Consider the following 23,968-nt stretch of genomic DNA (forward strand, 5'->3'; position numbering starts at 1 on the left):
AAGTCCTTCTCGAAATCATGAGAGTCACTCGATGCGCCGCAACCTTGAGCAAAGTTTCTGTTTTATTGCGACAATACTATGTAAACAAAAGAAAACCGACGAACATCTACGCGTCGATGGCGTTAGGAATCGAGATCTCAGTAACTTTGGACGATCGACCAAAGTCATCAGCTAATTGTTTTTTGATTATTTGAAAACCAATAATCGTCATTTTTATTCTACTGAAAAACCATAAAAATTAATACGTCGGAATAAACGATCAATAAAGACTTTAAAAAATGATCAATTTGAGAGAAAAAATTGAGTTACAGTTATAGAACAAAAAGGAAATTCGACAGTAGTATGTTTTTTTTCTGATTTTTCTAGAGCTCTGACGGCGAATATCCTTGGGACACGAAGTTGCAGGGCTATCTGTTAAGTTCCTTCTTTTACGGCTACGTAATAACTCAAATTCCGTTTGGAATATTGGCAAAGCGATATGGATCGAAATATTTCTTGGGCGTCGGTATGCTGATTAATTCGGTGTTCGGTTTGCTGGTTCCTATATCGGCGCATTGGGGTTACGGTTGGTTAATAGCAGTGCGTTTTATCCAAGGCCTCGGCGAGGTAAGTAAATTAAAAAACGTTTACGATCAAACGTGACAAATGATGAGAATGCAAGAGATACAGAGAAAAAAGTATGCAGAATGTGTGTGACGAGGCAGAATGAGAATTCAGTGAAACGAGCACAAAATCAAACGGGTGTTTTTCAAGTCCCTCTTGACAAAGATTTTTAATCTTTTTATGAATACAGCAAAACGTAAAACGAGTCTTTGGCTATAATACTGAAAATTGAGTCAACCGACCGATATTTTGTCGCAAGATGATTCATTGAAGTAGTCGTAGCAACAAAAAGAATATGGTTATCCGAAATGTGATGGAATTTCTTATAAGCGTACCTTGAACTGGACAATGTTCGTGCAACAAGTTATTTTAATACAGTTTGCTTTCAAATGCACGAATTTAACCTTAAATTTTTGTATTTTCAATTTTTTCAGATAAGTCTTTGCTAACTTATGATGCTGAACGATTCACAAAGAATTATTTCTATTTTTTATCTGCTCACAATGTAAAAGGTTTGAACTGTCGATCAAAGCTCAATTTTTTGCTACGATTAGTCGGTGAAATATTTTGACATTCGTTGTTATGTCTTTCGGTAATAATTTTTTTTAAACTGACAAAAGAAGCCAGTTGAAATAGAAGAAGAAGAAATAGAAAGGGTCAAAATCGGTTGTAATATGGAAGAATATCAATGTCGTCTTTAGTTTCAATATGTCGCGTATTGCTTACAAATAAATATAGGCCAAAGGGCTAAAGAAATATTTACGAAAGATTTATTTCTTTGTTCTTTTCCCTTAAGAAACCAAGTCGAGTGTGAACGCTTTTTGATTGTACGGGTGTATTTCCTCCCCCCTAGGAATGGATTATCCCTATTGCAGGGTCCGATCGTGCCGTGTACGCATGCAATGTTGGCCAAGTGGATACCGCCGAATGAGAGGAGCAGGATGGGCGCTTTCGTTTATGCCGGTAAGCAACGCTATCAATCGACACTTCGATCGATATCGTTCGAACCTTCCCGCCCCGTTGTTAAATAGCGCGGTCATACCAAGAGAGAGAAACACGTGAGCCAATTATCCGCGGCTGTGTACTTGCCTCGAGTCGTCGTGCCTAAGACATCCCCTCGATACTGTGAACCTGTCAAATTTACACGATGACCAAATTATTATCCGGTTCGATCCGCGCCTCCTATGCCATCCACGACGGGATTCTGGAACTGTGGAACTCTGGACTTTTTCCTCGAATTTTATACATTTGTTATTTTATCTATATCAAGAGAAAAAAAAACAACAATAACAAACATTGGATGTATATTCATATCACTGGGAATATTCTGAATCTTTGCTTGAGTCTAACCAAAAACGTTATCGGAAAACACGAAGAAAAGCATTCTACCATTTGGGATCCACGGCACTTGGTTCGGTAGCCAAAAATGTCGTTAAATCATAATTTTCGTTCTTAACGACTTTACAATGATGATCCAGAAAATTGATACCATTCTGATACATTGCTTGGATAATATAATTAAATAATACAAGCAAAGATGATTTTTTTTTTTTTTTTTTTTCATGAAATAACAGAAATTGGTTAATTCTTTCAAAACTTTATTATCATTTCCGAATTCACAACTCGCTCCATTATTTTCTCCAGATTTTTAATTACAGAAATTAGGATTGAATGATAAAAACTTGGGTGAAATGTATGTGAAATATTCTCAACTGAATTATATAAATTTTGGAGTAGAGGAAAACTTTGCAATGCAAATCGAGTCAAAGGAACGTAATTAATCAAAGCAATGTTTTAAATGATTCCCTGTGACATAAATATATGACGAACTGATAAAAGAAGTTTGGAAGCATCAAATAAATTATGGTAACATTCTGGGGACGAAATATTGCAATGATATAGCAAAAAATGATGAATTTAACAGGCGAAAACCAATAAATAAAGTAAATTGAGTAATCCTCGAATTGAATCTGAAAAAATATTTCGTCACCTGTTCAAAACTGTAATTTGTTCGATTCATATGACATTCTTTCAGCAGTGCGTTGGTACAATTTTTGTTCCAATTTGATTTCGTATTTTTCTATACCGGTGAGCAAAAAAGTCAGGTCTTTGTTTATCCGATTGAGTCATGTGTTACGCCAACTAATTCAGTCCTTTTGGATTCGTGTCTTTTTCAATATTGCAGGTGCCCAATTTGGTACAGTTATATCAATGCCACTGAGCGGGCTTCTCTCGAAATATGGATTTTCCGGTGGATGGCCATCAATTTTTTACGTTTTTGGGGCTGTTGGCACTATCTGGTGCATTGCTTTTCTTATCATCGTTCATGAAGATCCGGAAACACATCCCAGCATTCCTGAGGATGAGAAAAAATACATTCTCAGTGCTCTTTGGGGTTCGGCTGGAGCTTCTGTAAGTTTTTCTTGATTTTATATAGTTCAAATCTTGTAGTTAATCTATTTTTTTTCCATTCGTTCATATGTTTGCCACACTGATCTTTCATTCGCGCAATCAATTCATCTAACGTTTTATTTTATTAATTTTTCATTCTTCCATTTTTTTTCTCTAATGGATTTATTATTTATTCATTCACTATTAGATATATCACTTCTTTTCCGGTTGAAAATATTTGAATACATTCAAAAGATTGTTTTCGAGGAAAGAGAGTGAACGTTTAGATTAAACGTTGAATATTTTGAATTCAACTTAAATTCTAGAAGAGAAATCAATGGGTAATAAACGTTTAACGAAAAAACATCGTTTTTCTTGGATATTTTACAGTCGCCACCTGTACCATGGAAGTCCATCGTCACGTCGCTGCCATTTTGGGCAATATTGATAGCCCATATGGGTCAAAATTACGGGTACGAGACTCTGATGACGGAATTGCCAACATTTATGAAACAGATCCTTCACTTCAATATTAAACTGGTAAGATATCATCTTTGATAATAGTTCATGGGATGAGAAAAAGTTCCGAAGGCCAGTACTTTAAACAAATTTTAAATTATAATTTTTAAAATAAGCTGAATTGTCGACCACCATGTTGATTTAACAAAATGACGATAAAATTTTTTATTTTTATGAAATAAAAAGGTAAGGGGTAAAAATAATTGAAATCGTTCAAATTCAAGATGTTAAACGTCAAATGGTTTATCAAATTTTTTCAGAATGGCGTCGTTTCCGCTCTACCGTATCTTGCCATGTGGATTTTCTCAATGGTAATATCGCACGTTGCCGATTGGATGATCTCGTCCGGTCGTTTCAATCACACAAAAACACGCAAGATAATCAACAGCATAGGTCAATTTGGACCGGCGATTGCACTGGTCGCAGCTTCTTATACCGGCTGTGACAAATGGTTGACGGTCGCGTTACTGACTGTTGGGGTTGGTTTCAACGGTGGTATTTACTCTGGGTTCAAGGTCAATCATCTTGACATATCACCAAGATTCGCTGGAATCCTCATGTCCTTCACTAATTGTCTTGCCAATCTTGCTGGTCTCCTGGCACCCATCACAGCTGGTCATATTATTGTTGGAAAGGTAATCGTCACAAATTTTATTCTTAAAAATTATTCAATTTTTAAATATAAATTTATTTTGGTAAAAGTTTATTGAAGCATCTTAACAAAATTGAAAGTTAATATTGTGATCTCGTGGCTAATATTTATCGAAGAATAAATTTTTGGTTGACCAATCATTGCATCGTCGAATTTCTGTTTTCCGTTTTAGTTTACTGGATGATCATTCATTTCATGCCATTTTTCTCGAAATTTATTACCGCTCGTTATGATTGCAAAAAAAAACGAAGTTTGCATCGATTTAAATTTTTCAAAAGACTCGAGTCGAACCATGAAACTTTATTTTGTCATTTATGGTCTTTCTTTTGAATAAGCAGCGATTAAATAATTTCCAGTCCATGAAACATTTCGAATTGTTCAATTGAATCCAATTCCCATTGTCTTTCCAGGCAAAGTAGAGATACGAAAAAATCATTAAATTACTCGCTTAATGAAAATCATTGTAATTATACATTCAATTTGTTTATTGTTGTCTTATTCGAGAAACATTCATGCTCGACGAAGAATAACTCAATTCTGCGCTATTTTGTATTTTCAGCCGACGCAAGCCAAATGGCGAATGGTTTTTATGCTCTCGGCGGCAGTTTACATCGGCTGTTCGTTATTTTACATAATATTTGGATCAGGCGAGAGACAATTTTGGGATAATCCTGAAAAGGACGAAGAACGGAAGAAAAAGCCAAAAGACGCGGAGGCAGGGATAAAAAGTTTGAACGAGACGCAGCATTGATTGTTACTGACGAGATAAAAACGTCGCGTTTATTGAATACATCGTCAGATAATATAAGAGAAGAAGAAAATCATCTGTGAGCGAACTGTGCACGCGAGAGAAGGAGAGAATCGCGAGTTCGCCATTTCTTCTTTTTTTTTATACACACATTCATTCCCTCCAGATTGTTAAGTCGAGATATGAGAACAGTGCAAAAAAGATATGTTGATAACAAATATGCTCTGAACGGGTGCGATCTAGGTCAATTTTTTTCATGGTTAAGCTACTTTGTTTCGTTTCTTAAATTGTAGTTGCCAATATTTTCAAACACGCGCCGAAATACAGTGCTTCCATTAAGCCAGATCGGACGGTGTAAAATCCTAAGCAAGAGAAACATCAATATTTTGTATATGTCAAAAATGCCGGATAGTTATGGAAGAAAAAAAACAACTTTGACCATGATGAATGTTGCTCGTGTTCTATCGCTTAGAAGAGCCAGTGTGATTTTTCTAATGTATTTCGATCGGATCTTGAAAAGGAGGATACGAAAAATATATGCTTCTACGATTGGGCAATTTGGATGATATACCGTAAGAATTGGGATGCAAAAAATACCATAAAACTCACCTTCGAACGAAATTCATCGCAAGGTGGTGAGAATTCGGATGGAATTTTATCAAATTCGTTGAAACAATCAGACTCTGAAAATTGATCAGCATGTAAGATCGTTATATTAATCGTCGATGCTTGTTGAGCAGGCAACAGACGATCTAAATTTTTTTGTCTAGTTTTGTGCATACGGCTTGAACAAATATTCAACTAAAAAAAAACGACAAAAAATAACAAAAAAAAACATAAAATGAAAAAATCACACACATCCTGTCGTCTGAGCTGGATTCGACGAATCCTGAGTCGACGTCGAGGCAGCAGTATTAGAGTAGAACGCCACATGTTCGCCACTCTTTATTATATTATTTTTATTATCAAATACTGCCATTTTGTATTGTTCGACAGCAACAACAAACAAAAAACTATGAAGCACACGAAACTTCAAAACCAATCCAATGATTTGTTTCTTTGGGAAATATTTTCAGAAACGAATTATTCAAATTTTATGTCAAAACATTATTGTCGATGACTTTAAAAGAAAATTAAAGAAAAAAGACAAATAATTACGACTACAATACCGGAAATTCACGAGAGATTCAAATGTCAATAATGAAATTTCACCAACTTTCAATAACACGACACAATACACAATGGTTCATATAAATAGTGTAGATATATGTTTCGTAGGATCGTAATAAGTTATAGACTTAGATGAATGATTAATTGTAGTTATTTATACGAATATGAAAAGAGTGCGAACGAGAGAGAAAGAGAAAACGGGAGTGAGCGCAAGGAGAATGTGTGGAAGAAAAAAAGTCCGAGAAAATTTGAATTGATAAAAATTCAAGAATTGTACGATAGATTGCATTTTTTTCTTCGTTTTTTTTTCAAATCGATTCAACGATTTCAGTTTGTGATGTAGCACATACACCCCATGGATGACAGATATGTATCGTCAGGCGAGTGGGTTATCCTTGGTTAGCTTTTTCCGTAAATTCGAAAATTGAATTCTTCAATGCGAATTGACTAATCTCTTTTCCTCAAATGATAATTTTGTTGTTGACAAAATTGATTCAGACCTGAAATTTTATCGTGTGATTATTTTAATCGGTCCATTAGTTTCACCAATTTAAACGATCTCCGGGATAACCTTTTCGCTGATGCATACATACGATACATATATACATAGTATCTTGTATGATTCTTTTTACGCGGTTTTGAGAATCGAGGCTACCCATCTGAGATTGCAACAGCACGTTGTTTGATCCGTAATTATAAGGCATTGTGGGTGCAAGTTTTTTTATCAAGAGATCAAATATCCACGACTATTATTGAATGATCTTTTTTTGAGATGCAAATTTCGTACGGTTTTCTGTAAAAAAAATGTTTTATTTCATTATAAATCCATCGATTTAAGAAGAGACGTAGAACCACTCTGCCCACTTTATTCAGAAATTTGAATTGATTTGAAATAATAAAACATAACTTCGAGGTCGCAATGACTCCGTATAATCTTGCACGATCAACGCTACTTTCTAAAAAATAAACAACAATAGAAGTGGTAACATAGACGCTAAATAATAAAAAACTTTTCGGAAGCAGTAAAAAAAAGATAAAAATTTATTAGAAAATCATATTTGTTGGAAAAAAATCTGTTTCGACGAAAAAAAATCGTGTTTTTTCAGAATGGTAATCAAGTATATAATCATTTTGTAAGCTGTTTATTATGCTTTTCGATGAATTGATCCTATGTGAAAGCAGAATAAAAAATGAATCAATTGTACAACGTATAAAATCTCTCTGCGACGATTGAATCTCTCGTTCGCTACGACGACGATTTCCTTGCGAAATGCAATCCTGTTTTTTTGCGGTCACAACCGTCACAGTCAATACATATCAGAAATATGATTCGTAACGATAGCGAAAGAAAAGAAAAAAGAGAAAACTTGCACTGTCCAAATTCGAATCAAGGGTCTCACGCGAACGTTGATAAACCATTTTTGTGTGAGTAGAAATAATAATTGTAAGTGTGACCGCGTGTTGAATTCGCCATTTTCATATATCCCTCACGTAAAATCCTCAAAAAAAAAACGAAGTGCCTCCAATAATTGTGGTTTCACTCCGGGCATCTTTTGAATTTCTACGAAATTATTGGACTCTATCAAATTGTTTCCCAGACAAACAAACACATGATATAATTCATCAGAAAATCAGTTAGAGTATATGGAAAACAAAATTTTTGCCAGAAAATTTCTCACTCGTTGACTGACTGAAAAAATTATTCAATCTTCTCAATGGGGAAAAAAAGTAAAAAAAATCTTCTTTATGGTCTTAATCATTGTGACTCAAAAAATTCCAATTTTCATTTGAGTTATGTCAGGATTCGGAATTAGAATTAACAAATTCAATGCCCAATTGCCACTAAAAAAACTCGATGAGAAAACAAATGTACAAAAAAAAATATGGAAAATAAGAATTCTGTTGTTGTCTGCAAAAACGTTCTTTGCTCCGTATCTTTTAGGGGCGAAAATTCTGTATATCATTTGACCAACGGTGAAACATATGTGTATATATTTCTACACACATACAAATGAACTGTATAATAGCTCGTTTCTAAATTGTACGCCCCATATTTTTATATAAATATATTTATGAATGATGTACATAATAGTTGAAAAAAACCGTATGACCCAAGGCCAATGTTGTAAATTCATGATTATATATATTTTTATCGTTGGGATTATACATGCATATGTGATAATAGAATTGCAGACAAATACATCATCTTGTACAGCATTGAGAGCATGTCCTCGTTATTCATTTTTTATCCATTTATGCTCCATGGGAACCTCGATTTAGGTAACTTCGCTTTATACAATTTATTAAAATTAATCCATATCCATGGCTTCCGAATTGGCGTCACGTATAAGTTCGGCCGGTTTGGTTAAAATCATAAGTCACGGCACGAATGCTGTTGAAAAATTGGAGACAAGTACATGTATGTTTTATGTCACCTGGACAGTAGTCTCAGTGAAATCCTATGTGACACTAATGTAGTTCAAAACACAAATGCACGATGATTTATAAGAAGTTATTCCATATATTCTCTCGAAACTTGCTTCAAATGAGCAATTCATTACTAAAGGTTATAAAAAAAACCATTTCAAACGTAATGAATAAAAAAAAATTGAATTTGCTAAATCTTGGTAATGTATGAAAAACGTTTGGTTCAAATGAACCAACCGTTGTGAAATAAATGCAAAAATGACGAGTACATCGGATGACGAATGAAAAAAATTAAAAACATAATGATATGTAAAAAAAATTACGAAACCAACTGTAAATAATTTCAACAAAACAATTAACAAAAGCTTTCACAAATCATGAAAAAACATTATACACTACTGGAAACAATTAAAGGAACAAGAAATTTCCGTCAATTTTTTCCCAATATTTGAAAGGCTGTATCTCAGTCAAAAATAGTCATATCACAATAAATAAAGAAGCATTTTTAAGCTTTGTTCTTCTACTTTGAAAATATCCGACCATTTTTTACTCACAAATTGCGGATACCGAGGAATTTCATGAAATATCTCGAGAGGAAAAATCTGCAAGTTTTTTATTTTTTTCCCGAGTGTGCACAGTCTTGAAAAAATTTTTGCAACCTAAATCAATATAAGCATCGGGTAGCTTGTGTATTGACCTTCAATTTCATTTTTTAGAAGTCTCCGTACGATTTTTTATTCCGGAGATATTGATGGTTGAATAAAAAAAGACATTTTCGTATTGAATCATTGATATCTCAGCGAAAAATCATCGCACAGTAATTCCAAGGACGGTTTTGGAAACTTGAATGAACGCACTATAAAATGCTTACCCCATTCACGAAGAAATTTCTATTGTTCTATTCTCAATATTCATTTGAAAAAAAGTAAAAAAATGGATTTTTACAGCTGTTCAGAAAATCGACTGCAAATTTACGAATATCAATGAAATCACTCATGTGAAGCATCATTTTTACAGCTCGATGTATCCACAATAACTCTACCAATTTGCAAGTTGATTGGGCGAACCGTTTTTCTGCCCCGAGAGATCAAAGTTTTGCAAAAAAGGAACATGAATTAAAGGAACATGATTACTGGGCCTCAAATGACACAAACATGATTAAAATGAAAAAGACGACTTTTCGTTGACTTTTCCTACAACCTCACATCAAGTATGGCTGAAAAATTTCGATTTTCTTTTTCAAGTTTCCGTACATTTGAAAATGGACGTTTGGCCCGTTTTTCATACAATATTAGGTCATGTTGACGCCGGCATTTGCGTTACGCAAAGCGTACCGTGAGAGTCAATATGTCAAACAATTGCTTGATCACCCTGACGAGATTTTTAAGGGTGCTTATCTTTTTCTGGCTGTCGATAGCATCTTTTGGTTTCCCAGTGCTGAGCATAAGCACACATGCACACGCACAGGCACACGCACGCACACACACACCCACACACGAAGCGTAAATCTGACTGTAAAACCTCCCCATGGTAATATCGTATAAAAAACGGGCCAAACATGCATTTTCAAATGTACGGAAACTTGAAAAAAAAATCGAAATTTTTCGGAAATTTTGGTTAGTTTTTCTTTCTTCGTTTTTTAAATTTCGGCCATATTTGATGTGAAGTTGTAGGAAAAGTCAACGAAAAGTCGTCTTTTTCATTTTAATAATGCTTGTGTCATTTGAGGCCCAGTAATCGTGTTCCTTTAATTTTTTGCAAAACTTTGATCTCTCGGGGCAGAAAAACGGTTCGCCCAATCAACTTGCAAATTGGTAGAGTTATTGTGGATACATCGAGCTGTAAAAATGATGCTTCACATGAGTGATTTCATTGATATTCGTAAATTTGCAGTCGATTTTCTGAACAGCTGTAAAAATCTATTTTTTTACTTTTTTTCAAATGAATATTGAGAATAGAACAATAGAAATTTCTTCGTGAATGGGGTAAGCATTTTATAGTGCGTTCATTCAAGTTTCCAAAACCGTCCTTGGAATTACTGTGCGATGATTTTTCGCTGAGATATCAATGATTCAATACGAAAATGTCTTTTTTTATTCAACCATCAATATCTCCGGAATAAAAAATCGTACGGAGACTTCTAAAAAACGAAATTGAAGGTCAATACACAAGCTACCCGATGCTTATATTGATTTAGGTTGCAAAAATTTTTTCAAGACTGTGCACACTCGGGAAAAAAATAAAAAACTTGCAGATTTTTCCTCTCGAGATATTTCATGAAATTCCTCGGAATCCGCAATTTGTGAGTAAAAAATGGTCGGATATTTTCAAAGTAGAACAACAAAGCTTAAAAATGCTTCTTTATTTATTATGATATGACTATTTTTGACTGAGATACAGCCTTTCAAATATTGGGAAAAAATTGACGGAAATTTCTTGTTCCTTTAATTGTTTCCAGTAGTGTATAATGTTTTTTCATGATTTGTGAAAGCTTTTGTTAATTGTTTTGTTGAAATTATTTACAGTTGGTTTCGTAATTTTTTTTACCTATCATTATGTTTTTAATTTTTTTCATTCGTCATCCGATGTACTCGTCATTTTTGCATTTATTTCACAACGGTTGGTTCATTTGAACCAAATGTTTTTCATACATTACCAAGATTTAGCAAATTCAATTTTTTTTTATTCATTACGTTTGAAATGGTTTTTTTTATAACCTTTAGTAATGAATTGCTCATTTGAAGCAAGTTTCGAGAGAATATATGGAATAACTTCTTATAAATCATCGTGCATTTGTGTTTTGAACTACATTAGTGTCACATAGGATTTCACTGAGACTACTGTCCAGGTGACATAAAACATAAATGTACTTGTCTCCAATTTTTCAACAACATTCGTGCTGTGACTTATGATTTGATTTGACTACTTTTTGTGCGCTGTGAACTTGAAAAATTTTTACAGGATATGGGAAAACCGAAATCTTCATGTTAGGTAATGATTATCTCCCATCAGAGTGTACTTGCGAAAAGACATTTATTGAAAAAATTTTTAATTAAAATTATTCCCTGCCTCGTCGAAAGAGATATCGAAAAAAAGGGAACAAAAATTTTTTAATCAAATTACGGCTAATTTATTTAAAAATTCAAAAAATTGTAATGAATTACAAATTTCAATGTTGAGGTTAAATCGTTAAATAACGACAGGATTTCAACGACTAAGGCACTCGAATCTTTTTTTCAGATAACGCGATATTGATCGATCGGAATAATGAAATCCAACATAGGGGGTCGCCCCGTGTGGCAGCCAGATTTTGTGGGGTTTTTTCGCGATTTTTTTGCGGCAAGGAAAAAATATATAGACTTTTGAAATTTGAAGGGTTTATTCAATGGTATTTCAACTCTATGGTAGAATTTTTTTACTCTGATATCTCTGGTAGATTCTGTGTAAAGCTACTCCACAGGAACCCGTATGTTTCTTCATAGTCTCCACGATTTCGGGGGATTGGTTTATCTGAGATCAAAAAACCAAGGAGCGTTTTGATTTGTAAAGCAGTGGTTATCACCTGAATTAAAATCATACAGAAATATGAAAAATTAAAGGATTTTTCCGTTTTGAAACACCTGATTTAAATTTTCCAAAATGTTGCATAGCTCAATAATCTTTCAATTTTGATATTTCTATATGATTTTAGTTCAGGCGATAGCCACTGCTTTACAAATCAAAATGTTCCTTGATTTTGTGATCGCAGATAAAAGGAACCTCCGGAATCGTGGAGATCATGCAGAAACATATGGTTTCCTGTGAAGTAGTTTTACATCGAATAAACCCCAAATATCAGAGTTAAAAAATTCTACCATAGAGTTGAATACCATTGAATAATCCCTTCAAATTTCAAAAGTCTATATTTTTTATCCTTGCAGTAAAAAAATCGCGAAAAATCCCCCAAAAAATGTGGCTCCCACGGGGGGTGACCCCCTTAAGCCGAATCAGTTTTTTTGAAAATAAAAATCGTTTTATTGAACATGCAAGTTGGTTTTTAGGTATATTCATGCACACTAGGGTGGTCGTTATTTGGAATCAAAATTTATTTTACTGTTTCCACCCCTTAAATCGGTTCGAAATATATAAAAATAATGCTGTAATTTTTTCATATTTTTAAAACAATGCTTAACCCTCGACCACGGGGGTTGAAGTTTTTTGTTTGTAATACATGGAATTTTTCTGCGTTCGCGGTCACGATTTTACTGCAGGCCTCAATACGTTTGGAAAATCTTGAAATTTTCAGCAATTACTTCACAAGCCTGTTGCTACACGGAAAAAATGTCGAATACTCCTACCCTTACAATGTTGTAGGGTAATATGGGGCAAAATGGACACATGGGGCAAAACAGACACAATGTCCATTTTGCCCCATAAAGTTGAATTCCGGGGCAAAACGGACTTTTCCGAAACTGAAATTTCATAAAATGAATAAAATTTCTTATTCGGTTCCAAATCATGTCCTGACTATAAATCATGGTAAATTGTTGAATTCCACGGTGCCATCCCCAAAAAATTCAAGTTTCAGAGCAAAATAGATCCCAAACTACTTTCTCACTATCTATTCGCTTTTTTGACTCATTATATTACGACGTCTCGGTCTCGATGATTACTGGTAGTAGTGTCTGCTATGCTCTAAAATTCACAACTTCAAAGGGTATTAGTTCTTTTTCTCCTTGATCTAAGCGAGCCTTGCTCCTCTTAGCAACGTCAACTGACCGTCATTGTTTTTCGTTGTGCTCAACGATTTGCACGTAAGAGGAATACTTTCTAGTAATCGGTCATTCTATTTTTCCGTTAAAAATGGGAAAAGACAAGAAACGAAAACGTTCACGGTCTCGATATCCAGAGCAACAGTGATTCTGAAGAAAAGTTCGCAAAGATACAATTGCAATTGGATAACCTCGCAAACATCGTTGCTCAATTTGTTAATAAAAAGTTCGACGAAAAGAGATTGATAATATCTCACAGGTAAGTTTCACTGTTCAATTTTTTTGAACATACAAGCATGTTTTTTCCATACGAAAAAACATGGTGCGTCTTTTCCACACGAAAAACGCTCGCCTTATAAAGGCTAATTACTAGAAAGCCACGTTGTTCCCACACGGAAATCGTTGGTTAAATTTAGGAATCTAAAATGATTCCAAACGAACTGGCCTATGAGGCACGAAGGGGGAGTGTGTGATTTCAATAAGAAATTCACATGCCCATAGTGGCATCTTGGACGTCTTATATTATAGGAAAATTCTTTTAACAGACGTTTCCGTCGAAGATCTTGACGAGAAAAATAAGGATGAGCTAGTGGAACTGCCTGAAAGTGGTTTTGGAGTGGCAACCACAGAAAATGAAAAGGTAACCGAAACCCCCAAGGAATCACAATTGGACAGAGAGATCTTAGAAATTTTTTTAGAAAATCAATCCCGAAATTAAAAATCGATGGAAAACCTGGATGATCGAAGGTTTGTCGGAAGATATTAATAATTATTTACTGAAAAAATATGGCCGTAGAGAAGAACTTTATACGGAACCTCCGAAAATTAATCTGGAGGTAGCACCAGCTCTCTCTGATATTTCGAAGAAAAGAGATCAACATTTTGTTGAGACCCAAGAGTCTATAGAGTCAGCAATAATATATCTCGGCTCTGCGGTTTCGTTCCTTTTAGAAGACAAGGAAGAAGGCGTTGATTGCATAAATGTTATGCAATATCTTTGTGATACGGGGAAATTGCTAACAGATACCTTCAATCAATTGTCAAAAACTCGGAAATTATCACCCCTTTAATGAAAAAAAGCGTAAAGCCTTTGATCGACTCGATTCACTCAGATGAATGGCTTTATGAAAAAAATATGGCTGATAAGATTAAAGAGGCAAAAACCATTAAAAGCGCATGCCAAAACCTCAAGGTTCAAGAAAAGATCACCAAAAAAGTGTATTACCGACCTCAAATGTAGGGAAACTGGAGGAGCTCGTCTGTACAATACAAACAGACGGGCATGTATCCGAAGAAAAAATTATTCCGTTTCAAGCAAAGACCGTATCGACCCCCCCAGACTTTCAACTGCGAAAAGTCGTCGTAAAAAGAGTCGACGAAAAAATGATTCAGATAGGAGCCATAGACGGAAGACTTAGTTTTTTCTTCAATAAATAAAACCAGTTTTTATCTTCATTTTTCCTTAAACAAAAAACTGATGGATCGTATAGGTTTATTTTGAATCTGAAAAATCTTAACGAGTATCTAAAACCCCGCACTTCAAAATGGAAGATATCAGATCAGCAAAAAACTTATTAACTCCAAACGCTTTCATGGCCTCTCTCGATTTACAAGATGCATACTATCTGATTCGAATAAATGAGAAACATAGGAAATATTTAAGATTCTCTTTTAACGAACAACTCTACCAATTTACCTGTTTACCTTTCGGGCTATCCACTGCCCCTTATGTATTCACTAAAACGATGAAACCTGTCGTAAATATTCTTAGAAGAAAAGGGTTTTTATCTACAATTTATTATAATATTTATTATAACGTACGTCAACCTATAACGTCAAATTTTCTTTTTGCGATATGAAATATTATGGTTGATAATTAATAAAACAAGAGCGAACGGAACTGTTAGTATATATAATGTGAGAAACTCCAATCGAATAAATGTTTTCTAATTTATTTCTTGTGTCATCATTATTTTTGAATATTCCCATATTTTGCTTCCTATTAAGTTTGGCTCTGCTCTTTCCGATCCTTATTGTCACTCCATCGGTTTGCAGCGGATCGATACATATTATTAATTGGTTGCCTAATATGTGTCCTATGATTTTCTACTATTTCTTCATGATGATTGTGGTAACGTGATTTAAGAGGTTTCCAACTGTGATCATCAATCGCTCATTTTGTACATCAGATTCTTAAAACAGTTTCTGGTCTTGATATAAGTGTAGTTATTCTTTTTCCACGTGTTCTGTCGAGTAATAAATTTTGAAACTTTTGTTCCAAAAAGTCTTTGGATGCTTTTTTTGCTGATAATATGAAAAGTTGAATCTTCAGAATGCCGTAGGCAAACACAAATTTTGACAACAATACTTAAGAAATGACGTGTATGTTGAGTATTCTCACTTTGCAAACTGCAAATGTGGAATTATTAGTGAAAAGGTGTATTACGACTGTTAAAAAATTGGAGACAAGTACATTTATGTTTGATGTCACCTGGACAGTAGTCTCAGTGAAACCCTATGTGACACTCATGTAGTTCAAAACACGAATGCACGATGATTTATAAGAAGTTGTTCGATCTGTTCTCTCGAAACTTGCTTCAAATGAGCAATTCATTACTGAAGGTTATAAAAAAAAAACCATTTCAAACGCAATGAATAAAAAAATGAATCTGTTAAATCATGGTAATGCGTGAAAAACGTTTGGTTCAAAGGAACAAAACGTGGTCAAATAAATGCAAAAGTGACGAGTACATCGGATGACGAGTGAAAAAAATTCAAAACATAATGGTATGTAAAAAAAATTACGAAACCAACTGTAAATAATTTCAACAAAACAATTAAGAAAAACTTTCACAAATCATGAAAAAATATTATATTAAAAAAAATACAAATCTGTAATTATATTGTAAAGGAAAAAAAAAATTCAAATAAGACGTGAGAAATTCATTCTTACGGGAAGCACCCGGAACTTGAGAAAGTTCCAGTGAATCAAAAAAGTTACCATCTGAGTTATGTGCAGCACTACAATTTATGGCATCAATCGGAGGATAAGTATTTTATTAGTATATAATACATAATTTTTCACAATATGAAATTGTTCTGAGAAACGTTCAAATCCAAAAAAAAATCGCATCGAAGGTAAAAGTCATTTGTTACTTTATGGTGGCAGAGACTTACTTAGAAGAAAATTGATTCTTCTCAGACTTTCAGGATCCCCTGGTATTCACAATATTCGACGTCGATTTCGTATCGGTACAAATTATGTTTAAATATGTGCTAAAAGTACTTGTCCGGCCCATCACTTTTCATCGAATTTCAAGAAATGCCCGTGTCGCACTTATTTTTTAATGTCGATTTCAACAAAGTGCAATTGTGTACGTGACCATAAAAAAACGAAATTGTACAGACGAATCTGCTCGAAAATTTATTGAATTGCGATTTATTATCAGCTGAATATCTTCAGTAATAGAATAGATTAGTTGCTATAACGAATAAAATTAGTTTGAAGAAGAAAACGTGTAGTAAAAATTGCCGTCATTTCAATATCTTTCAGAATCTTGCATTTATTTTGTAAAATTAAATCAAAATCTTCATTATTTATTCGTTTTTAATTGAAAAGTCAAGATTTTCTAACATTTTTTTTTTCAAAGCGATTTCCCTTACTGTTGCTGCTCTCAAATAACCATATTATCGCCTGCAAAGATGTTCTTAAGGTCTGACGAGTCCAGAACACTGGTTATAAACACTTTTTTCTTACTCAGTTTTTGCATAATAGCGGCTTTTGCAAAACAGCATGATGAAAATCTGTATGATTTTTTTTCTCGAAAGTCTTGACATAACAAAGAAATGTTCCAGAACAAAAAGTATTGAGAATCTTCTAAAGAATACGTGTGATTTTTTTCAAAAATTTTCTAGCTATTTTTGTATTTTTCAATTTCGATAAATTTTTAAAATATTTAAAATCTTTGAAAAGATTCACATTCTTTGGATGATTCTAAACAATTTTTGTTATATAATTTTTTTTTTTTAAGTTGAAACTTTTTAAGAAGAAAATTATGAACCTATTTATTATTCGATGGAAAATAATTTTTTTTTCAAAAAGTTTCAACTTTACAAAAAAATTATATAACAAAAATTGTTTAGAATCATCCGAAGAATGCGTGTGAATCTTTTCAGAACTGCAAAAATTTTACAAAATTAATCGAAATTGAAAAATACAAAACTAGCTAGAAAATTTTTGAAAAAAATCAGGCGTATTCTTTAGATGATTCTCAACACTTTTTGTTCTGTTACATTTCTTTGTTGAGTCTTTCGAGAAAAATACTGGTTATAACCAATGTTCCGGAAAGGTCAGACATTGAAAACACTTTTGCTGGCCTTAATATGGTTATTTGAGTGCAGCAACAGTAACGGAAATCGATTTGAGGGACAAAAACGTTCAAAATTTTTGACTTTCCAATTCAAAACGCAAAAACAATGAAGATTTTGATTTAATTTTAAAAAATAAACGCCAGGTTCTGAAAGAGCACCCTCAAAAACCCCTATATTAGATTTTGGAGAATTTTTCTTTTGTTTTTCATTGTCAGTCAAAACTGCGTACTTGAAATTGTGTGTCCAAAAATGTCGTTTTGCGCAATAATGGGTTAGTATGATGATGCTATACAACATTTTAAGGATAGGGGCTTTGAAATTTTTTTCCGTGTAGCAACATGCTTGTAAAATAATTTCTGAAAATTTCAAGATTTTCCAAACGTATTCAGGCCCACAGTGAAATCGTGACCACAGACGCAGAAAAATTCCATGTATTTTAAACGGAAAACTTCAACCCGCATGGTCGAGGGTTAAGCATTGTTTTAAAAGACCCCAAATAACAACCACCCTATAATACACACATATACACACACGCGGACATATTTTATTTCGAACTTAAATTTTACTTTGTTGGAATTGAAGTGAAAACTCTCCGTAATTATCAATTTAGTCTTTTTGATGAAAAAATTTCCACCAATGCAAAATGAAAAAAATACTGATTGCCTCAGTTTCGATTTGCCAATAGAAATTTTGTAATCAAGCACTTTCGAATAGTCTGTTATGCGTTTACAGACAATGCGATTATACTGCCTTTCTATATTTTTGTAGTCCCTGGCTCTTTTTCGTCATTCCTGTTTTGCGTTATTTTATTACAAGACGATGCCGCGTCTTTAGATATTCTGCAAAAACAAACATCGACAAGTTTGATGATACAATCAGAGAGAGCTGATGAGAAAGAGCGGAGGTGTGGATTTTTATTTCTAATGTTTCAGAATCCGGACTACATCTCAAGATATATATATAGAAAAAATCTCTAACCTTTCTAAATATTTTTACCATCAATCCGAACGTTGTTGACAATTTTCGGTTTTTTTTCCATTACACAACACTCTTGGATTCCTCGGTTTTTATCTCTTTCTTCTTCACTTTTTTCTCACCACTTTCACTAAAACATTGTACTGCTTTTATTTATTTTCTACAGAACCGGAAAAAATTGGAACAGTTTCGGTGAATTGTAACATTTGCGATCTTTATAACCTCATTTAGTTAGCATTGAAATAACGAAAAAAATTCTAAATTCTATGCTAAATTTCTGAATTGCTAAATTTATTTCTAAAATATCCTGAAATGAAATTGTTTACCTCGACAACCAATGCAGGTACCTTAAACGTCTTTGAATTCCGTTGGTCTGTTGAATTAAGTACGCTCAGTTTTTTTTTGCTTCTTTGACTTCTAACATAATAAATGTTTCGGGGTACCTTTTTTCGGCAACTATCAAACTGTGGATAATTGGATCTCAGCGGCCACTTGCAAACTTTGGAAATATATTTAATCGGGGGCACGTTTTGGATGACACGAAAATGTCTAGACTCAGAATGCAAACGCGACATTTACAAATGGCCAATTCTGTTGGATTTGTTGTGTCTTGAATTTGATCTGTCTTTCCTCTTTTCCTTTCTTTTTTCTAACGTTATAAGCCGGAAATCACATCACAGCCCGCAACACGCATTGCTACATGCTCTTGAGTTCCCAATGGACAAAATATATTAGAAGACAAGGGGAAAAATCGCTAAAGTCCAAGAACAGACCTGTGACGAAATATTTCCAGTACAATTTTAACGAAATTTAGGTCTTTTTTCGTAGAAACCAACGTTACAAGCCGAAAATCATATCTCGGCCCCCAACCCGCTTTTCACCGTGCTCTTTGGTTCCTAATTGACAAAACATATTAGGGTACAAGGAAAAAAAGCGCCAAAGTCCAAGAACAGACCTGTGTCGAAATATTTTCAGTAAAATTTTGACGCAAAATAGGTCCTTTTTCGTGGAAACCAGCGTTATAAGCCGAAAATCATATCCCGGCCTCCAACCCGCTTGCGACCGTGCGTTTGGGTTTCTAATTGACAAAACATATCAGAGTACAAAGAAAAAAATTGCCAAAGTCCAAGGACAGACCTGTGACGAAATATTTTCAGTACTATTTTGACGAAAAATAGGTCTTTTTTCGTGGAAATCAACGTTATAAGACGAAAACCATGAATAATCCATAGAAATTCAAACTAAAATCCTATAGTCAACTGAACATAAATAAGGAACTTTTGAGAAAAAAGACGTGATATCAAACCATAAACTTCCCCTAGGAAAAAAAAGGTTGGGACAAGTACATTGATGGTCCCTCGTTTGCTGATAATTCCATCCATAAAAAAAACTTAAAAAAATTTTTTTTTTAAATTGTAAAAAAAATTATTTTATAAAAAAAAATACAGAACAATTCGAAAAAAATTTCACAAATCTTGAAAAAACATTATATTAAAACAAAAACTAATCTGTATCTATTTTTCAAAGTGTCAAAAGAATCAAATAACAAGTAAAAAATAATAAACCGAAAAATCGCCCTTGAAATCATTTTGGAAACCGATGCCTCATTCTTCTTATTAGATTCGAACAGCTAAATCAACTGAAAAAAATTCTATTTAATTTACGTGCGGCATTAAAATTTATTATATTAATTCGAGGCCAAGTATTTTCTAATGAATTGAAAAAAGTTACCACTTGAATTACGTGCAGCATTAAAATTTATGATATCAATCGGTGGACAAGTATTTTATTAGTAACTCCAAATTTTGACATTATTAAATTCTTTTAAGAAGCTTTTAAATCCAAAAAAATCACATGAAAGCTAGTCATATGTTACTCTATGGTGGCAGAGACTTATAAGAAGATCAATTCTTCTCAGACTTTCAGGATCCTCTGGTATTATTCACAAAATTCGACGTCGATTGGATCGATACAAATTATGTTTACATATGTGTTAAAAGTACTTGTCCGGCCCATCACTTTCCGTTTAAATTGTTCATCCCAATAATAATCAGTGGTTGTCTAGAACTGATGGATCACAAGTATCCATGCAGAGGGAATTGAGAGAATTATCTTCAAGTAATTTTTACGTAATTGCACTAATTTAATAAAAAAAGCAAAGAAATTGTTTCGCAATATACAAGGGATATTATTGTCCATTGATAAATGAAAATAATTGTACATAACATATATGTTCAAGTTTAAAAAATAACTCTCCAGTTTGTATTCAATGACGGCAATTTTTGTTTCTCACTTATTCTTCCAGCAAACGAATTCCATTCGGAATAAGAACTAACCTATACTATTATTAAGAACATTAAACTAATAATGAATCGCATTTCAATAAAAGTTTTACCGGATTCTGCCATCAATTCCATTTTTTCATGATAGATTTTTATTTAAATGAATAGTGATGGGCCGGACAAGTACTTTTAACACATATGTAAACATAATTTGTATCGATCCAATCGACGTCGAATTTTGTGCATAATACCAGAGGATCCTGAAAGTCTGAGAAGAATTGATTTTTCTATAAGTCTCTGCCACCATAGAGTAACATATGATTAGCTTTCATGTGATTTTTTTGGATTTAAAAGCTTCTTAAAAGAATTTAATAATGTCAAAATTTGGAGTTACTAATAAAATACTTGTCCACCGATTGATATCATAAATTTTAATGCTGCACGTAATTCAAGTGGTAACTTTTTTCAATTCATTAGAAAATACTTGGCCTCGAATTAATATAATAAATTTTAATGCCGCACGTAAATTAGATAGAATTTTTTTCAGTTGATTTAGCTGTTCGAATCTAATAAGAAGAATGAGGCATCGGTTTCCAAAATGATTTCAAGGGCGATTTTTCGGTTTATTATTTTTTACTTGTTATTTAATTCTTTTGACACTTTGAAAAATAGATACAGATTAGTTTTTGTTTTAATATAATGTTTTTTCAAGATTTGTGAAATTTTTTTCGAATTGTTCTGTATTTTTTTTTTATAAAATAATTTTTTTTACAATTAAAAAAAAAATTTTTTTAAGTTTTTTTTATGGATGGTAGGTATATACTTGTACTACCGAGCGGGATATCGGTGAACTGTCAAATTCGCGATCTTTATAACCTCATCATCTATCAGCATAAACAACACACCATACGTCATACGACACGAAAATATATAGGTATATATTGGTATTATGGCACCAGAAAAAAAATATATCGGTATATAAAATGTATTATGGCATCAGATTTGTCACTAGATATAAAACAAATAAACATCAAAAATGTGTGCGAAAATCCGACCCATTTTTTGATGCAATTAAAAAATAAATAATTAATATCTCTTCAACGCGTCAAGCTACAGAGTTCGAAGAGGTCGCAATCGAAAGAAAAAAAAAATAATAAAAAATATGTCAACGTATAATATTCTCCGAAATGATATAGTTAATTAATTATTGAAGAAACAAATTTTGAAAATTTTCGAAAACAATTGGAAACGCTATCGCTCCGGTAAAAAGTCTCTGGCAGCAACTCGTCATATCTTATAAATGTACTTGTCTCAGAGTCGCTGCCGCGACTCTAGATATATGACGAGGTTATAAAGATCGCGAAAGTGACAATTCATCGACACTGTTCCAATTTTTTCCGGTTCTGTAGAAAATAGATAAAAACAGAGGACAATATTTTAGTGAAAGTGGTGAGAAAAAAGGGAAGAAGAATAAAAGAGAAATAAAGGCCGAGGAATCCAAGAGTGTTATGTGATGGAAAATAAACCGAAAATTGTCAACAACGTTCGGATTGATACTATAAAATATTTACAAAGGTTAGAGATTTTTTCTATAGCTTCGCATCGTTTGACCCACCATATTTTTTACCATCGAAATCACGTTTGTCGCGGATAACAAAGACTTTACATGAACAAAATATTTAATATGGAACAATTGAAAATATGCATTATAATAGGATAGTAAACAATCATTTAATACAAAATGCAAGATGTTTAGCTATCAGAAATTCTCTATAGCAACACACACACATTTATCACGATGATTTGTTTTTATGAATCAATTATATTATCAAGAAGCAACAGTACAGCAATATTATTAAGAATCAACAGCAAATAAAGAAGTAACAAATTCTATTTTTCATGCGAATGTTTCGTATCTCGCACAATTTTCAAAATCATAGACAAAAAAAATCATTTGATGAAACGCGTAACAACGTACAATCACGCAGAATCAAAATTAGTCGTTGTTGAATCCAAAAATTGTGAATAATTTTATTAACTTACATTATGGTTCCCTCGCGAGATTTGCCACTTAGTTGGAATACCCGTCCGTCCTTAATCCGTTCTAACAAAGGCAATGGCCGTTGCAGTCTTCGAGGCATCTTTGTATAAAAATAACACAACACTCGCGAAAAAAAATAATACAAAAAAAGGAAAAGAAGAAACTATGACTATAAAACTTAAGCTAAGATATATGAAATGTGTAAATATATATTTCTTTTCCAATCATGAAGCGTGAACATTTATTCAATGAGAATACAATTCAAATAATAGCCAACAAGAAATGACGAAAACCAAAAAACCCAAAATCCGTCGAAATAAACAAAAACGTCTCTATATTCGCTCGCTCAATACCATACCAAACATACTCACACACACACACTTCCGTATACACCGCTCGTCTTCACGCCAATATACAAATTTTGGAGGAAAGATTTCTCAAACGTTCTTGCGTGAACTTATCTCGATATCGTGATGCGGGTGGACGTCCCTCGTTGGCTCTGGTACTCCGGCAACCTCAGGAAGAATCGTTGATCGTAATCTAAAAAAACCGATATCGAATGATGGTTCTTGATGAGGATGAATATTGGGAAGGCCAAGCCCAATAACGCCCCAGGATTAATGAAAAAGAGTACCGGCTTCGTGAAAATGAGTCGAGTTGTTTTCCCTTCGACGGTTTCGGAGCCAGAAAGTCACACCGACGCTTCTACAATTCTCACCGAGAGAGACAGTTCGGGAGAAACGACGAGTTGGAAGGCGTAGCCCATAGAGAGGGAGCAGGGCGCTAAATTCAAATCCTTACAAATGCAACGAAACACGAAAGCTCTACATAACTAAACTAAATGAAGTGAGAAAAGTGTATAAAACAATTAATATATCAAAATGATGGAATGAAGTGATAAAACTTTTGAGCCTATAAGATTTTGGTCACTCAAGACATGTGTCGATACAGACTGTTGAATGCTGGAAGTGAACAACCGGCACACGCAGAAGTGTGCGCTAGCAAATCACGAGTGGGTGCGCACGCGCGCACCTGAAT

The 23,968-nt window shown here is 33.6% G+C and overlaps 1 protein-coding gene and 1 long non-coding RNA gene across 3 annotated transcripts in view; one reads left to right on the plus strand and one right to left on the minus strand.

Annotated features, from left to right (window-relative positions):
- Positions 1 to 8,300, plus strand: part of Picot (putative inorganic phosphate cotransporter protein picot) — a 55,497-nt gene extending 47,197 nt beyond the window's left edge. For both annotated transcript variants that reach the window (XM_043413846.1, XM_043413845.1), the window contains exons 3-8: positions 367 to 606; positions 1,479 to 1,566; positions 2,789 to 3,015; positions 3,385 to 3,534; positions 3,774 to 4,148; positions 4,725 to 8,300. In XM_043413846.1, the coding sequence (XP_043269781.1) occupies positions 367 to 606; positions 1,479 to 1,566; positions 2,789 to 3,015; positions 3,385 to 3,534; positions 3,774 to 4,148; positions 4,725 to 4,916 (1,272 nt within the window). In that variant the 3' untranslated portion in view covers positions 4,917 to 8,300. The remainder of the gene's footprint in view (positions 1 to 366; positions 607 to 1,478; positions 1,567 to 2,788; positions 3,016 to 3,384; positions 3,535 to 3,773; positions 4,149 to 4,724) is intronic.
- A 14,631-nt stretch (positions 8,301 to 22,931) lies between these two features.
- Positions 22,932 to 23,644, minus strand: LOC122407995 (uncharacterized). Its single transcript, XR_006260327.1, has 3 exons — positions 23,565 to 23,644; positions 23,302 to 23,470; positions 22,932 to 23,030 (listed from the first exon to the last, which is right to left on the minus strand). It is a non-coding gene; the product is annotated as an uncharacterized lncRNA (long non-coding RNA).
- Between the last annotated feature and the right edge of the window lie 324 nt (positions 23,645 to 23,968).

Source organism: Venturia canescens, chromosome 3, assembly GCF_019457755.1.
Source record: "Venturia canescens isolate UGA chromosome 3, ASM1945775v1, whole genome shotgun sequence".
In the NCBI taxonomy this organism is placed as follows: domain Eukaryota; kingdom Metazoa; phylum Arthropoda; class Insecta; order Hymenoptera; family Ichneumonidae; genus Venturia; species Venturia canescens.